The 16,392-nt window shown below is 37.4% G+C and overlaps 1 protein-coding gene across 1 annotated transcript in view; it reads right to left on the reverse strand.

Annotated features, from left to right (window-relative positions):
• csgalnact1a (chondroitin sulfate N-acetylgalactosaminyltransferase 1a) overlaps nucleotides 1–16,392 on the reverse strand; it is a 68,035-nt gene that overhangs the window by 24,231 nt on the left and 27,412 nt on the right. Inside the window, exons 3-4 of the mRNA XM_056467068.1 lie at nucleotides 7,008–7,224; nucleotides 262–363 (exon numbers count right to left, since the gene is read on the reverse strand). Of these exons, the coding sequence (XP_056323043.1) occupies nucleotides 262–363; nucleotides 7,008–7,224 (319 nt within the window). The remainder of the gene's footprint in view (nucleotides 1–261; nucleotides 364–7,007; nucleotides 7,225–16,392) is intronic.

The raw sequence follows: 16,392 nt of genomic DNA on the forward strand, positions 1-16,392 counted from the left end.
GATCACTTTAAAGAGCCACAGTTTGGACAATACCCATAACGAATTGGGAAAGAGCTTACTGAAAGGAACTTATGACACCCCACTGGTTCCTTCTTCTTTAACTGTAAAATTTCTCAGCCTTAACCTCAGCCTTATCTGTTAATTTGTGTGGGTACAGACACTTCCCAGGCACACACACACGCACACGCACACGCACGCACGCACGCACACACACACACACACACACACACGCACACACACACAAACATTAATGTGCCATACCTCGATGTGTTTTCTAAGGTTCCTTTGACCTCATTCATCTGGTCCTTTCCGAAGTAAACCACGGTAAGGTGCACTCGTCCATCCTGCTTCACACACACCTCTCTGTAGAAATAAACAGCAGGAAAAACAAACACACACACTGAGGTCAGAGCTTATCTGGACAATCTCCTGCTGCGCCTGCTCAAAATGAACATTTGTGAACCATTTATATTGACTGAAAACTAAGAAAAGAGAAATGAGTGCAAAATATATAGTTCCAAGGCATGCTCTTAATAAAACCACTTCATTATTCATAGCTGAGATATTAATGCCCCGCTATGCTTCAAACTAAATCAACTGCTGGGATCTTATTTCTAATACAGCTATTTTTTTCAGGCTAAATGTGCTCAATAAGTTTTGTAACTGCGAGGCTCAATAAAATTTTTTTATATATACATATTTTAAAGGCTTTAGAAGGCAAGTGTATCTGTTTGTGATTTGCAAAAGAGAGAAGCGTTACATGAAGGGGCGTAACGTGTAGTAAGTTAGAGGCGTATCTTGCAGTTATCAAGATCCTATTGAACCGTGCGAGATATCACAACAACATGATGTTGGCAAGATGGTGGAAATACTTACCAGAGAACATTTTCACCAAATGTTTTCATGAGTTTTTTCCAAATTTATCCACAACCTAATAATAAGATATAAAATTATATTCATTCATTTAGCACTTCCACTCACTGACTTCTTCGTCCATTTTGTCACGACTCTGGCTCGCCCCCTGTGGTCACAATTAGCAGCACAATGGCGAGCAGGTCAAGTATGAAAACCTCCGCAACTCGCGGCTCGTGATGGTAGGGTTTAGGGTTGTAATAGGTATAGCCCAGGGGTGTCACATGGAGGAAAATCTATTTCCAAGAGAGCCAGACTGGTAAAATCATGGTATACATAACTTAAAAACAACAACTTCAGATTGTTTTCTTTGTTTTAATACGATCAACATAAACATAAAGCTGGAGCCTGAGGACAATACGATCTCACGGCAATTTATAACTTTTTGATTTAGTAACTTTTTGATCTCATTCATACAGTTTAGTTCGATTTGCTTCTCCACCAATGCTGGTTGTGTGGTTGGGTGCCACGCCTCCTATTTTTTATATCGTACATTTTCATATGACTGAACTTGTATGAATTAGCCCCTAAACTGACCAAACGTGAAATAGTTGTTTCCTTGTGAGAATACCTCAGGGTGGTATGGCAGGGCATACATGTGGTCTTTCTCTCTGAGAAGGCTGTAACACTGACGCTGATTCAGGCTTCTGGATCGGATGAAATTAACAGTTTGCAATTGCGCTATTCAGTGGAAACAATTGGAACAGGAGTTTCTTTTAGTGAAAAATTGCATCTCATTTTTATACTTTACAGAATCATCTCGCAAGCCGGATTAAACCCATTTACAGGCCTGAACCAGCCAGCAGGCCGTACGTTTGACACCCCTGGTATAGACGTTAATAACTGTGATGGTTGGGTTTAGGGTTGTGGTACGTTTATATGTTAATAATTGTGATAGTTGGGTTTAGGGTTGTGGTAGGTTTATACGTTAATAACTGTAATGGTTGGGTTTAGGGTTGTGGAAGGTATAAATGTTAATAACTGTGATGGTTGGGTTTAGGTGTGGAGAAGGTGTAGACGATGTAGTCCCATGACTTTACAGGTTGCCAGATTGATGGCAAACAGGAGTGGGTATTCCTGACGATTGAGCCTTACACTGAAAGCTACACAGAACCCCATTTTCAGCAATTCTTTAGCATTGTTTTTCAGATAACCAAGTATGTTCACATAGCATGTTTCTTAAATATCTGCAAACATATTATGGCATTTGTATACCTTAGAAGAGTAAATAACATACATACCATCCAAAAATAACTGCCTAAGCTTAAGTAAAGTGAGCAAAAATATATATATATTTAAAATTATTACTTAATAAAAGTAAAAAAAAAGATATGAATATTATAAATTCAAGAATGCATTGCATTACAAAAAAATACTCCAAGATGGAACAAATCTATTGAGTGTTGCCCTTGAGAGACACATGTACCGATGCAGACGGTTTCAGATTTTGACAAGACGAGATGACCCTGTGGGGCAACACACAAAGAGTAACACACAAAGACTGAAGCATTAGTGTGAAATTCCTGATCTGAAGCAGCCACATTCTGACAGAAGTGTGCCAAATGTTTGGAGACACTGCTGAACAAGATCTGTGTCCTTTATGCTCAACAGACAATAGAGATTTGGTTGCTTAGACTTCAGTTCTGAAAAGCTTAAGTGAATTGTGTGGGTTAGTTGCAGCCTACTGGTTTAGATTTTATTTCATTTCAGAACAAAAAACATGATATTTCTTGTGCATTTATTGAAAACACAATAAATGCAAGGTTCAAACTTAGATTTCCAACATCAGGGTTTCTAAAGCTTACAGTTTTACTTTTTTGCATACTTTTAAGAAAGAAATTAGCAAATGATAATTTACTTAAAAGTGACGGTGCAAACGTTTTCTATTCATTTTATTTTTACATAATAATGGAAAACAATTAATGGTGTTCTGCATTGATAATTATTGTCAAATTCTAATAATTTCTGAAGGATTGTGTGACAATGAAGCCTGGAGTAATAATACTGAAATTTCTAAGAATAAATAACAATTTTAAATGTATTAAGATAAAAAAAAAAATAGTTAGTTTGAATTATAATAATATTTAAAAATGTACAGTTTTATTGTATATTTAAATCAAATAAATGCAGTCTTGGTGAGCATAAAATGTCTGAATGGCAGTTAATGGGATTTCTTAAAGGGACAGTTCACCTAAAATAAAAAGAATGCTGTTAAAGGAATAGTTTGTCCAAAAATTTAAATTCTGTCATTTTTCCTTTATTTGTTTCATATATTTATGACCTTCTTTCTTCTGTTAAACACAAAAGAAGATGTTGATGAATGAAGATGATAAATGTTGAAAACCTTTAACCATTGACCTGTAACCATAGTACTGCATTTGTTTTTCCTACTATGGAAGTCAAAAGTTACAGTTTTTCATATTCTTTCTAAATATTTTTGGTGTTCAACAGAAGAAAGTAACATAAAAGGGGATTCATAAAACCAATCCCTCCTGGAATTTGCAAGGACATTTCTCAAAACGCACGCCATTATTTGCTTCAATTTTTGTGTTTCTGTAAATCTTTCTTTTTTTGATCTCAAGAACCATTGGACTTGATACAATCAAAAAGTGGCTAATTCGTACAAACTCATACCCTTTCATTTACATGAAAACATACAAATTTTAAAAGGAGGTGTGTCCCCAAAACCCCACCCCTAACCCAAATCATACTAAAATCTACGAATGACATCATACAAATTAATACGAATTTGCCACTAAAGTAAAAAGTTGCGAGAGGCTGAGATCGAATTAAACATATTTTTATAACACACTTCATAACTTGGCATCTAAACATAAATATTATATCTACTGGATTCATTTCTATCCTGAGTGGCAAAAGTGCACACACAGCACAAAACTGAATGCTATGTTTGCTATAAATGCAACTAAATGCTATGAATTTCTGTAAGATTGCATTGGGCATATTTTCATAACATACTTTGCATCTAAACATGAATATTATATCTACTGGATTCATGTCTATCATGACTGAGTGGCAAAAGTGCACACACAGCACAAAACTAAATGCTATGTTGGCTACGAATGCTACTAAATGCTATGAATTGCTGTAAGATTGCATTGACTATATTTTTATAACACACTTCATAACTTGTCATCTAAACATGAATATAATATCTACTGGATTCATTTCTATCATGACTGAGTGGCAAAAGTGCACACACAGCACAAAACTGCTATGTTTGCTACGAATGCTATGAATGGTACTAAATGCAACGAATTGCTGTAAGATTGTATTGAACATTTTCATAACACACTTTATAACTTGTCATCTAAACATGAATATAATATCTACTGGATTCATTTCTATCATGACTGAGTATCAAAACTCCACACACAGCACAAAACTGCTATGTTTGCTAAAAACACAACTAAATACTAGGAATTGCTGTAAGATTGCGTGCAATAACACACTTCATAGCATGGAATCTAAACATAAATATATTATTAAGTGAATTCATTTCTATCATGACTGACTGGCAAAAGTGCACACACAGCACAAAACTGCTATGTTTGCTACGAATGCTATGAATGCTACTAAATGCTACGAATTGCTGTAAGATTGCATTGAACATATTTTCATAACACACTTCATAACTTGTCATCTAAACATGAATATTATATCTACTGACTTCATTTCTATCAGGACTGAGTAGCAAAACTCCACGCACAGCACAAAACTGCTATGTTTGCTACAAATACAACTAAATACTACGAATTGCTGTAAGATTGCATGGAATAACACACTTCATAGCTTGGCACCTAAACATGAACATATTATCTACTGGATTCATTTCTATCATAACTGAGTAGCAAAACTCCACACACAGCACTAAGCTAAATGCTATGTTTGCTACCAATGCTAGTAATTGCCATAAGATCATTTTGAACATATTTTCATAAGATACGTCATAACTTGGCATCTAAACATGAATATAACATCTACAGGATTCATTTATATCCTGACTGAGAGGATGCACACGCAGAACAAAACTAAATGCTATATTTGCTACAAATGCTATAATGCTACTAAATGCTATGAATTGCCATAAGATTGAGTTGCACATATTTTCATTACACACTTCATAACTTGGCATCTAAACATGAATATAATATCTACTGGATTCATTTCTATCATGACTGAGTGGCAAAAATGCACACGCAGCACAAAACTACAGTAAGTGCTGTGTTTGTGTTGTGTGTGCTACAAACATTATCTTCTATATGCTTCTCCATCATGTTGATGCCACAGCCCATTAGTTTGATGGGGCTGCTGGGATTGAGCTCATTCTGTACGTGAATGTAACCCACAATCCCCTTGTTTGTCCTCTCCAGCCTCGCAAACCAGAATGAGGTCAAAGTGTTTGCTCAATGCCTATTATAAGACTCTTTAAGCACTGCTCGCAGGCACTAATTAAAAAACAGAAATCAGATGTAAAATAGGAGGTGGAGGGTGACTGAGACAAACTGATTTTGTCCTTTTCACAAAGAGGGTACAAAATAGAATTCAAAACTATAAGGGACTAGTTTTCTGTAGTATTGATGTAATATTTTGGGTTTTGGGATGTTTTGGTTTTAGTTCAAAACCTTGCTTTTGGGGATTTTATTATTATCTAGAATCAGAAAGAGCTTTATTGCCAGGTATGTTCATACATACGAGGAATTTGTTTTCCTGACAGAGCTTCTACAGTGCAACACAATGACAGAGACAGGGCAAAAAACAGATAATGAATATATTTTAAAAACAGAAGTAAATAGTGAATGCAAATATACAGATTGACAAGTGTATGTACAGGTATATTACTATATGCAACATTATATGTGCAGCTGTAAACATTAAGCTATAAACAATAAGTAAACATTACATTAAAGCCAAACAGTAGATGTTAGTGGGAAATGTATGCATCAAAATATAGAAAACATAATGTACAGTAGAGTACAGTTGTAAAATGCAATAAATTATTTAGCTTTGGACAGTGGTTTAAATGTTTTGTGTGTGTTTGAAATTAAATTAAAGTTAAATTAGGGAAGCACGGTGGCGCAGTGGGTAGCACAACTTTACAGCAAGAAGGTCGCTGGTGCGAGCTCCAGCTGGGTCAAAAGACATGCGGTATAAGTAATTGAGTAAACTAAATTGGCCATATTGTGTGAATGAGTGTGTGCAAGAGTTTGTGGGTGTTTCCCAGTGTTGTGTTGCAGCTGAAAGGGTATCCGTTGTGTAAAACATATGCTGGATAAGTTGGCGGTTCATTCCACTATGGCGACCCCTGATTAATAAAGGGACTAAGCAGAAAAGAAAATGAATGAATTACTGAATAAAGTTAAATTAAATTAAAGATTGAATTAAATGTTAAATTAAGTTAAATTAAATATTAAATTAAATAAAATTTCTAGCAATAAACATTCAACTAAAAAACTAATGAATAAATTAGTAACAATTTTTTGAATTATTATGGATTCTTTTACGCTGTGATTAATAAAAATGAATGAATAAATAAACAAAATAAATAAATAATAAAAATAAAAAATCTATTAAATTCTTTGGTGGATTTTTTATTATGCTAGGACAATTTAATCTATATTGAGTTCAAATAAATTTTAACCTGAGTTAATGAGAAAAATAATATGACTTGAAACAGTTAAAATGTCTCTTTATTATTAATATTTTTTATTTCATTTTGATGAAAAAAAAGTCACTTAATTTAATTTAATACTTAACATTTAGCTGAATTTCATATTTTTGTTTTAAACATTTAACGCCTCTTGCCACAAATTCACAATACAACATCTGTGCCTTTAATTCTTAAAAAAATACTGCAACCTCAAACCACATCATTTCTAAGAAGATAGAGAATGCTAACTTTCTCAGTACTTAGTAGCGGTTGGAAGGGCATCCGCTGCGTAAAACATATGTTAGAGTTGTTGGTGGTTCTATTCGCCATGACGACCCCTGATAAATAACTACTAAGCCCAAGGAAAATGATTGAATGAGAAGCAGAAAATAAATGAGATAACAGTGAGAAGCAGAACGGTCACCTGAAGTTGTGCATGAACTGTCTGAATTTGTCAGCTCTCTGGGACAGCGGCAGAACAATGTTAATGGGCATGTGGCTCGTCTCCACCAGCTCGCTCTTCACCTTCATGAGGGGGCCGAAGGGTCTGAACAGAACCAGCCTGCGGAGCTCATGTTTGTGTTCACCACGAAAGGTCAACTCATAGAGCGAGCCCTTGTCCTTCTCAGTGCGCGCAAGCCCTGCAATAAAGAAAACACATCAACTACAGTGAAGAAAAGGAGAGCTTTTCTCCAGCACACACACACAAACACACAAGTAATGCAGTATTTCAAGCTCAAGGACAAGTTCGACAAAGATAAAAAACACAGTTGTACACAGACAGGAGAGTGAAAGAAAAAACACATACTTTGAGACTACAAATCTCCTACAGCAAAAATACAGAGGAAATCAGCATTTTGTTGCTCTTTATCTCAGATGTTTAATCACAATTTATTGTAAAAGGCAAAAATGAGACAACTGTAGATGTACAGTACACCAACTGAATGCTTTTTGTATAAATATTACTATTTAACCCTATCTCTATCTCACTGAAACACTCATTAGAAAAACCTAGAGTATTGCTGTAGGTTATTACAAGACTTTTTAAAAAAATATTTCAAGAGTTCACACTTGTATGTTGTCCCGGGAGAGAGCCCTGGGCTCGAGGATCTTGTGAGCTCAGGGCTCTCTCCCTCCTGTTTCGTAGAGCGAGAGAGGAGTCTGAGCTTAAGCAGGTCTCCAGAACTGCCCTGAATTCATTCTTTTGGCCTGTTCTTTGATTATTAGAGTTTGTTCATTGAAGCTTAGTTCTAAATGTTCATAAATGGTGCCAATTTGGTTTATTCAATTCACCTATAGTGCATGTCTTTGAATTGTAGAAAACTGAAGCACCCGGTGGAAACCCACACAAGCACAGGGAGAATATGTAAACTCGGACAGGGAAATCTTTCACAGGGAAAACGCCAGCTGGCCCAGCCGGAACCTGCCACCTTGTCCTGGATTAATATAGGAATGAGGGGAGGAGTAGGGGTGGATGGGGGATTCTTCAAGACGAAGTCAGCTAAGGTAAGAAAATGTGGTTATTTATAGTGAGTTTGGATTCATCTGATTGGTAAATCATGTGATAGCTAATGCAGGACCAGCTGTCGTCAGTCAAAAGCACGTGATCCTCTGAAAATCAGTTTAAATAAAGTTAAATAAACTTTACTTATTTTCATCAGTTTGTCTTTTTATTGGGTTAGTAGAAATGGATAGGTGAAGTGAAGTTGAAGAGAGAGAGAGTGGGGATGGGATTGTAAACAGTGAACAAGGTCATTGTCAAACTTGGTATATATAACTTACACTACATGTCAATGCACTGACCACCAAGCTATTGGCACTGATAATTACAAGACCTTTTAACTTTTATGACTTCCAAATATTATATTGTAATCAATATTAATGAAGTTACCATACATTGTGCATACAGAGCACAGTGCTCCTGCGAATGATGCAAAAAAAGGCACATGTAAAAATTTTTTATGTGCATTCAAAAGTATTCTCGTAGCTTCAGAAAATTATGATTGAACCACCGATGACTGTTTTGATTGTGTTTTGGGTAACCTTCTGGGCGTTGAATGTTTCATGACCCTTGCTGTCTATGGAGGATGAGAGAGCTCTCGGATTTTATCGAAAATATCTTAATTTGTGTTCTGAAAATGAACAAAGGTCTTACAGGTCGGGAAAAAACACGAGGTGGAGTATTGAAGAACACCTGACACAACTATAATAATTGAACACTAAATAATATTTAGAGAACCAATAACAATACAGTAGCTGATATGTACTATATGCACTTGTTAGTTCTTTGCGCCTATATGATTATTGGCATCTTGAGTAGTGCTGTTGTAACTTGTGCTTCTTTTTTGACTGTGAAATAAACAACGGCCCAATTCAATGCTAACATCTTGGGGAAAAACCAAGTAGTGCAAAAACGATTCAAAGCACATGTGTGAGCTGCATGTACATTGTTTGCACACAAACACACTGTTTGATTGGCGGTTCTTTGGGGATGTCTGTAAAAGAAAAACTTGAATAGAAGACAATGGGGCAAAGCATCTTAGCTGGGGCAATTGTCATGACAAAATAAAAACAAATATTTGAATTTTGAACACAAAAAGCCCCTTTCGCACATACAGATTTTTTCCAGAAAATTGCCGGAAATTTTCCAGAAAGGAATCTTGTGTGAACAGGCTCTTTTTAAAAATACCGGAAAGAGAAGTTGTAACACTACCAGTAATTTGCCGGAATGCTGCGCTGTGTGAACACAGAAGGAAAACTGCTGGAAAAAGCACGTTCATGTTTAGAACGCACTGACGTGAGACGTCTACTACAGGCAATCGGAACATTCAGACGCATTCACATCCGCGCTGTTTATGAAAATAAAAACCTTTGAATATTTTTCCAGACACATTTAGCTGCCAGATGTTAGTCAGATAATGTTTCAACTGTGGAAAATATTATCGATAAAATGCTTATGATAAACCGCTGTGCGCTCGTAGACGTGAAGGAGTGCTCCGAGGGTGCTAGCACACAAACATATGAACATCTCGACATGCGAAAGTGTTCCTCCATATATTTACATCGAAGTTGTTCCCAATGCTTATCCATCCACAGAATTTGTAATGTAGTAAACATTTAGCTGCGGTTGGCGCTTCGGCCTTTGGATGTCTCTGGGACAAAAGCAGCTGCATGAATGCTAAAGCTTTAAATAAAAGTGAAACCATCCATTAAAGACTCCTATTATGTTTACAAGTACATGCGCAGCTATTTAGAGGCCATTTCTGGTTATTGATGTCAGAATTTACCTGTGTTCTGCAATAGATGTGTGAACTGTCTTTTATGGAATTGTTTTATTTTTCTGCAACGAGCCTGTGTGAACAGCGCTTTTTTAAATTTACTGGTAAAGTCCGGAGATTTTTTCAGATATTTACTGGTATCACTGTGTGAAAAGGGCTACTGATAAACAAAGTATACAGACACAAACTGCCCAGCAAAGTGTCCTTTTTTAATGCACAAGATGCAGCAAAGTGTAACCATATGGTGCATTTCAGAGGCCAAAAGGCTTTACAAAACGAGTTTTTGAATTGATCCACATTCGAAATGCAGAAGTGGATTTGGACAGCAATTAAATCACCACATGACCACAGTGTTTGCCAAAAAACAGAAGGTAATTTGGCCAGGGATTTTCACACAGCTTGTGAGAGAAAAACACAGACATTCTGGATTCAGATTTCTGTAAAATCACAGACTTCCCCTGTAAGTAGTGAAAATCCTTTTTCGTTCCTCTGAGAAGCAACAGACTTTTCAAAACCCTACAGAAAAAAACAGCTTAAACCAGCCTAGGCTGGTTGGCTGGTTTTAGCTGGTTGACCAGCCTGGTTTTAGAGGGGTTTGGGCCATTTCCAGGCTGGTTTCCAGCCACTTCCAGCCTGGTCTTAGCTGGTCAGGCTAGGAGATGACCAGCTAAAACCATCTTGACCAACCTAGCCAGGCTGGGAGCCCAGCCAAAACCAGCTATTTAAACTAGGCTGGTCAAGCTGGTTTTAGCTGGTCACTTTCCAGCCTGACCAGCTAAGACCAGGCTGGAAATGGCTGGAAACCGGATTGGAAATAGCCAAAGCCCCTCTAAAACCAGGCTAGTCGACCAGCTAAATCCAGCCAACCAACCTAGGCTGGTTTAAGCTGTTTTTTTTCAGCAGGGAAGACAGTGGTGATGTTTTTAAATGGTCATTAGTGACTTAAATTCTCACAATTTTGACATGTTTAGATTTTAATTAAAATATTTGTACATTTTTAAACCTATACTTTGTATTATATTTGATATTTGCATCAAATTACAAAAAATCTGGGTATTGCTTATGTGAGGTGTTTCTAATGCAGTGTCTATGGGCAGGACAGTACATTAGACATTGTTCTTTCTTCTAGCTGAATGTTTAAAAAAAAATTTTCATTGTCATGAAAACACTTTTTTTGATGGGTTTTTTCTTTTCTTATTTGACCGCATAAATGTATGAGTGCAAAAAACGTATTTGTGATACTCTCCTATGCACTGCTCTCTAAGTTTACCCAGCTATGATGACTTCTGCTTCTGAGAAACATGGAAATGTGAAAAGAATCTATTAGAGTTCAAATAGGACTGTAGAAAAAAATGACTGTGCATGTACAGTAAGCAGGTTTTACAATAATTACAAATGACAGTTATGTTACCTACGGGCTCACTGATTTATGATGTAGCCTATTGATTTCTTCATATAAAGAATGCTTCCATGGCCTCGGTTTAAATCGACACCTCAGGCATTTATTTGGCACCAAAATAAAACACTGACATCTGCTTTATGACGCCGTGCATGTTCCTGTGCATATAAATGGATCTGTTTTTGAGCAAAATGTGTGCATTTGTATGGGAGATACAGCCAGAGAAAGAAAAGACATTCTTTCTTTGAATAAAAAAAGCATAATTTGGTAGAAAAAAACAGGAAATGTTTCTCATGTTTGTCCTATTGTTTGTCATATTCGCTTGTTTTTTGTGGGGTTTGGTTCTTTTCCTGCTGTAGGCTTCAAAGACTCTTGAAATATCAAGATATATGACATATGAAACTAATAGTCAAAACCTGATTGGTACTATTTTAGCTGTGCATTACCCTAAAAATAACTGCACAACTTAGCATATTCATCAACCAATCAGAATCAAGCATTCAACATCTTTGGAAAACATTCACATTTTTTTCTTTCCTATTGGAATATTTGAGCAAATTAAAACTCAATAAGACCACATAGGAATAAGCTCATTTTAAAGAGCCCCTATTCTGAGTTTTTGAAAATGAGCTTCTATGCAGTGTGAATGAAAACAACAAGCTGAGGTTTAAATCTGAAAGTGCACCATGTCTAAAACTGTTGATTCTTTACCAAAATAGTTGACTCAGAGTTGAATAAATGAATTTTGTTGGGTTCGAATCTTTTGCCTGAAGGCATCGACGTCAATACAGTACATCACCAAATATGAAGTACCGGTTCCGGTAAAACATGAACACGCCTTTACCTTCAGACACTAGCGGAGTGCAGGGGATCACGGGACTGATCATAACACAAAGATGATGATCACAGACAGATGGGGATATGGATGCAGGGAATTAAGGGTTAAATATTTTCACAACAATACCACAGTATAGCCAATAGGCATGGGACGATAACCGGTTTCAAGGTATACTGCGGTTTGGAAAAGTCAAGGTTTTTAAAACGGCGAAAGTTTTCTGTAATACCATTCCTAAAGTATATATTGTTTAGGGCAACAGTACATCGAACAGAAAAGGAACCTCGACATCAAAAGCTACTGCTCCAAAATATTTTAAATGTTTCTTGGAGTTGTAGTTTTTTTACCCAGACATTTAAGGGTGCTTTCACACCTAGACTTTTGTTTCAGAACCTGGCACGTTTCCCCAGTTAGGGCGGTTTGTTTGGCATATGTGAATCCAGCAATCGCATTCAGATCCACGCAAGAATAATGTGAAAGCAACCTAAAACAAACTTATTTTGGAGCAGTAATCACAATACCGTGAAACCATGATATTTTTATCCATGGTTATCATACCGTCAGAATCTTAAATGTTAAATCTGTATGGGCTGTTCACATACTGCATCCAAAACCACGTTAAATCCGTGATGCGTGCTTCTTCCTTTACCGATTTAAATACGTTTCTCAACTCGCGATACTCTGCCATTTGTCTTTGCTATGGCAAGCATCAGCTGTTCACCATACTTGTTCAATTTTCAAAATAGTTCAACTTTTGCCACTGTGTGGATTAATACTGAATGTGTGTCATTGTTATCACTTGGGGTTGTGGTTTAAGAGTGAAGTAATATGCTGATGTTTAACTGCATTGCTTTATTACATTCCTGCATTGGGCTCTCACATACTCTGTGCTACTTCATAGCAGTGGTGGGTGTTTCTCTCTGTCGCGCAATGAACCCAGTCGACCAATCACAACAGACTGGCTCTGGGACCAATCAGCGCAGATTAGCCTCACTCAAAGGAGGGGTTTGGGAACAAATCCCCTGAAGGATTTATATAGGAGTCGTTGGAATAATTATGTAAAAATAAATGCATATTATAAGACAATGAAAGTGTTTTTTCATGCATATCAGCCTGTTGTTGGAGACCCCAAAACCAAAATATAACCTTGTATATAGCATAAAAGGGGCTCTTTAATGTTTCGGCTGTTTCTCGACAGCAAAGAAACTGAATCAAAAGAGAAAAATATCAGATTTCTCTCACGAACAAAAGATTACACTGAAAAGCCACATATTTCTCATCAAAGACCCAGAATCCAGAGATATGGTGTTATGATAAGGGCTTTCTGAAGAATCATTTGGGCAGATGTTGAGATGGCAGAGGCACCAGCCCGTCTGAGGTTTGGGTAACATCCCTTATAATAAAAGCATCTGGAAGGTGGTCACGCTTGGATTTACACTCTGTACTTTCACGCTTCTCCAATTGATCCAAATAAAGCCTTTGGAGAGATCTGAACTATAAAGCATCAACTGAATACTGTTTAGGTCGCATATTCATGTTTTACATAATGCTAAAAAAAGGCACAATGAAGTTTGTTATGGAGAAACAAACACACACTCACACAAGGTTTGCACAAAACATTTCCATCAGATCATACTTCACAGCTTCATACTTCATTAGTTTTGGTAGCACAGTGTGGGAACACTATATCATGATCTACAGTGGGAGGTATGTGCATCTAATTTGAAATAAATTTGTGGGAAAGTTGCTATGGCATTCTTAGTTGTTTTTAAAACTTTACATGTTATTGCACTACGTGGTTGTTAGGGTGTTGTGGTTGGTTGCTATGGGAATGATATGCAGTTTCTTTTATGTTTTGCAGTTCCTTGTGGATTGTTGCTGTGTGGTGGCGAGGCTGATGTGGATGGCTGCTAGGGCAGTGAAATGCAGTTGCTAATGCGTTCTAATGTGTTATGTTGTTTCCAGGAAGCTGTAGGTGGTTGCTAGGGTGTTGTTATGTTGGGTTGCTAGGGCAATGATATGCAGTTGCTTACATGTTTTCATTATATAGTTTCAAGAGGGATTTTGGTGGATGCTGTGCAGTTGCCAGGGTAATGTAAATGGTTGCTAGGATAGTGTGGTTGTTAGGGTTATGTGGATAGTTGCTAGAGCAGTGATTTGCAGTTGCTCATACATTCTGGTTATGCTTTTTTCAGGATGCTGTAGATGGTTGGTTGGGTGTTGCTATGCAGTTGCTAGATTTTTATGTGTGGTTGCTTGGGCAATGATGTGCAATTGCATACAAATATTGTTCACCAAAAGATGCTGTGCAGTTGCCAGGCTAATGTAAGTGGTTGCTAGGACAGTAATATGCAGTGTCTAATTATTTTGATTATGCCGTTTCACAGGGTATGTCAGTGGTTTTATTTAGTTTTTGGAATGTTGCTTAGCAGTCTCTACAGTGTTGAGAGTGGTTGCTAGGGGGTTGATTTGTGTTGTTCTGTTGTTGTGGGAGGTTGCAATGGTAATGATATGTAGTTTGTAATATATTTTGCAATTCCTAGTTCTTATAAGTTGTTGCTATGTGGTTGCTAGGGTCATATGAATGATTGCTAGGGCAGTAATTTGCAGTTGCTAATGCATTCTGGTTATGCTGTTTCCAGGATGCTGTAGGAGGTTGTTAAGGTGTTGCTATGCGGTTGCTAGGTTGTTATGTATGGTTGTTTGGGCAATGATATCTTGTTGCTAATATGTTTGGATTATACAGTTTCCAGAGTTTTTTGGTGGATGCTGTGCAGTTGCCAGGGTGATGTAAGTGGTTGTTAGGGCAATGATGTGCAATCTCTAATGTATTTTGATTATGCAGTTTCAAGGGTATTGTGGTTGGCTTTATTTAATTTCTGGGGTGTTGCTTAGCAGTCTCTACACTCTTGTGAGTGGTTGCTAGGGAGTTGTTTTGTGTTGTTCTGGTGTTGTGGGAGGTTGCTATGGCAATTATAAACTGATGTGTTAGGAAGTTTCTAGGTTGTTGTGGATTGTTGCTATGTGGTTGATAGAGTGATATGGATGGTTGCCAGGGCAGTGATTTGCAGTTGCTAATGCATTCTGGTTATGCTGTCTCTAGCATTATGTAGGTGGTTGCTAGAGTGTTATGTGTTGTTGGTAGGGCAATGATGTGCAGTTGCTAACATGTTTGCTAGGGCAGTGATTTGCAGTTGCTAATGTATTCTAGCTATGCTGTTTCCAGGATACCGTATGAGGTTGCTAGGGTGATGCTATGCAGCTGCTAGGTTGTTATGTCTGGATGCTAGGGCAATGATATGCTACTGCTAATGTGTTTTCATTATACAGATTAAGATATTTTTTGGTGGATACTGTGAAGTTGCCAGAGTGATGTAAGTGGTTGCTGGGGTGTTGTTATGCAGTAGCTAGGTTGCTACAGTATGTGTGGTTGCTAGGACAATAATTGGCAGTTGCTAATGTGTTCTAATTATGCAAATTCCAATGTGTTCTTGGTGGATGCTGTTGTTTTATGTTGCTGTGGGAGGTTGTAGGTGCAATTATATGCAGTTGCTAATGTGTTGTAATTATGCAATTTCCCAGGTATTTTTTTTGTTGTTTCAGAGATGCTAATTTACAGATGCCACAGTGTTTGGAGTGGTTGCTTGGATAATGATGTGCATTTGGGTGGTTGTTAGATTGTTGTTTTGTGTTCTTTTTGTGTTGTGGTAGGTTAGCACAATGATATGTAATTTCTGTTCTATTCCGATTATCACATTTCCAGAGTATTGTGGGTGCCCACATAGCAAAATATCTCTGGCTCAGCTCCAGCCCACACAATCAGGTCTGGCTTCCAGACAAGGGCCAAACATGGACCATATCTGTGCCAAGTCTCAGCCAAGTTAATAACCCATAACTGAGCCTGAACTGGGCCAGATATGTTGGTGTGTCACGACTGCAATGAAATTGATAAACCCATGAATTATTGCGCTTTAGGCGTCCTAGGGCCATGCATTTCTGATTGATAGAATTTTATTCTTCATTTAAAATAATAAAAATGTATTTTAAAAGTGGCGACGCAGTGGCACAGTAGGACGTGCTGTCACCTCACAGCAAGAAGGTCACTGGTTCAAGCCTCGGCTGGGTCAGTTGGCGTTTCTGTGTAGAGTTTGCATGTTCTCCCTGCGTTCGCCTGGGTTTCCTCTGGGTGCTCCGGTTTACCCCACAAATCCAAAGACATGCGGTACAGGTGAATTGGGTAGGCTATATTGGGTACAGGTGAATTGGGTAGGTTGTAGTGTATGTGTGTGAATGCAAG

The sequence above is a fragment of the Danio aesculapii genome, chromosome 10 (genome assembly GCF_903798145.1).
Source record: "Danio aesculapii chromosome 10, fDanAes4.1, whole genome shotgun sequence".
Classification (NCBI taxonomy): domain Eukaryota; kingdom Metazoa; phylum Chordata; class Actinopteri; order Cypriniformes; family Danionidae; genus Danio; species Danio aesculapii.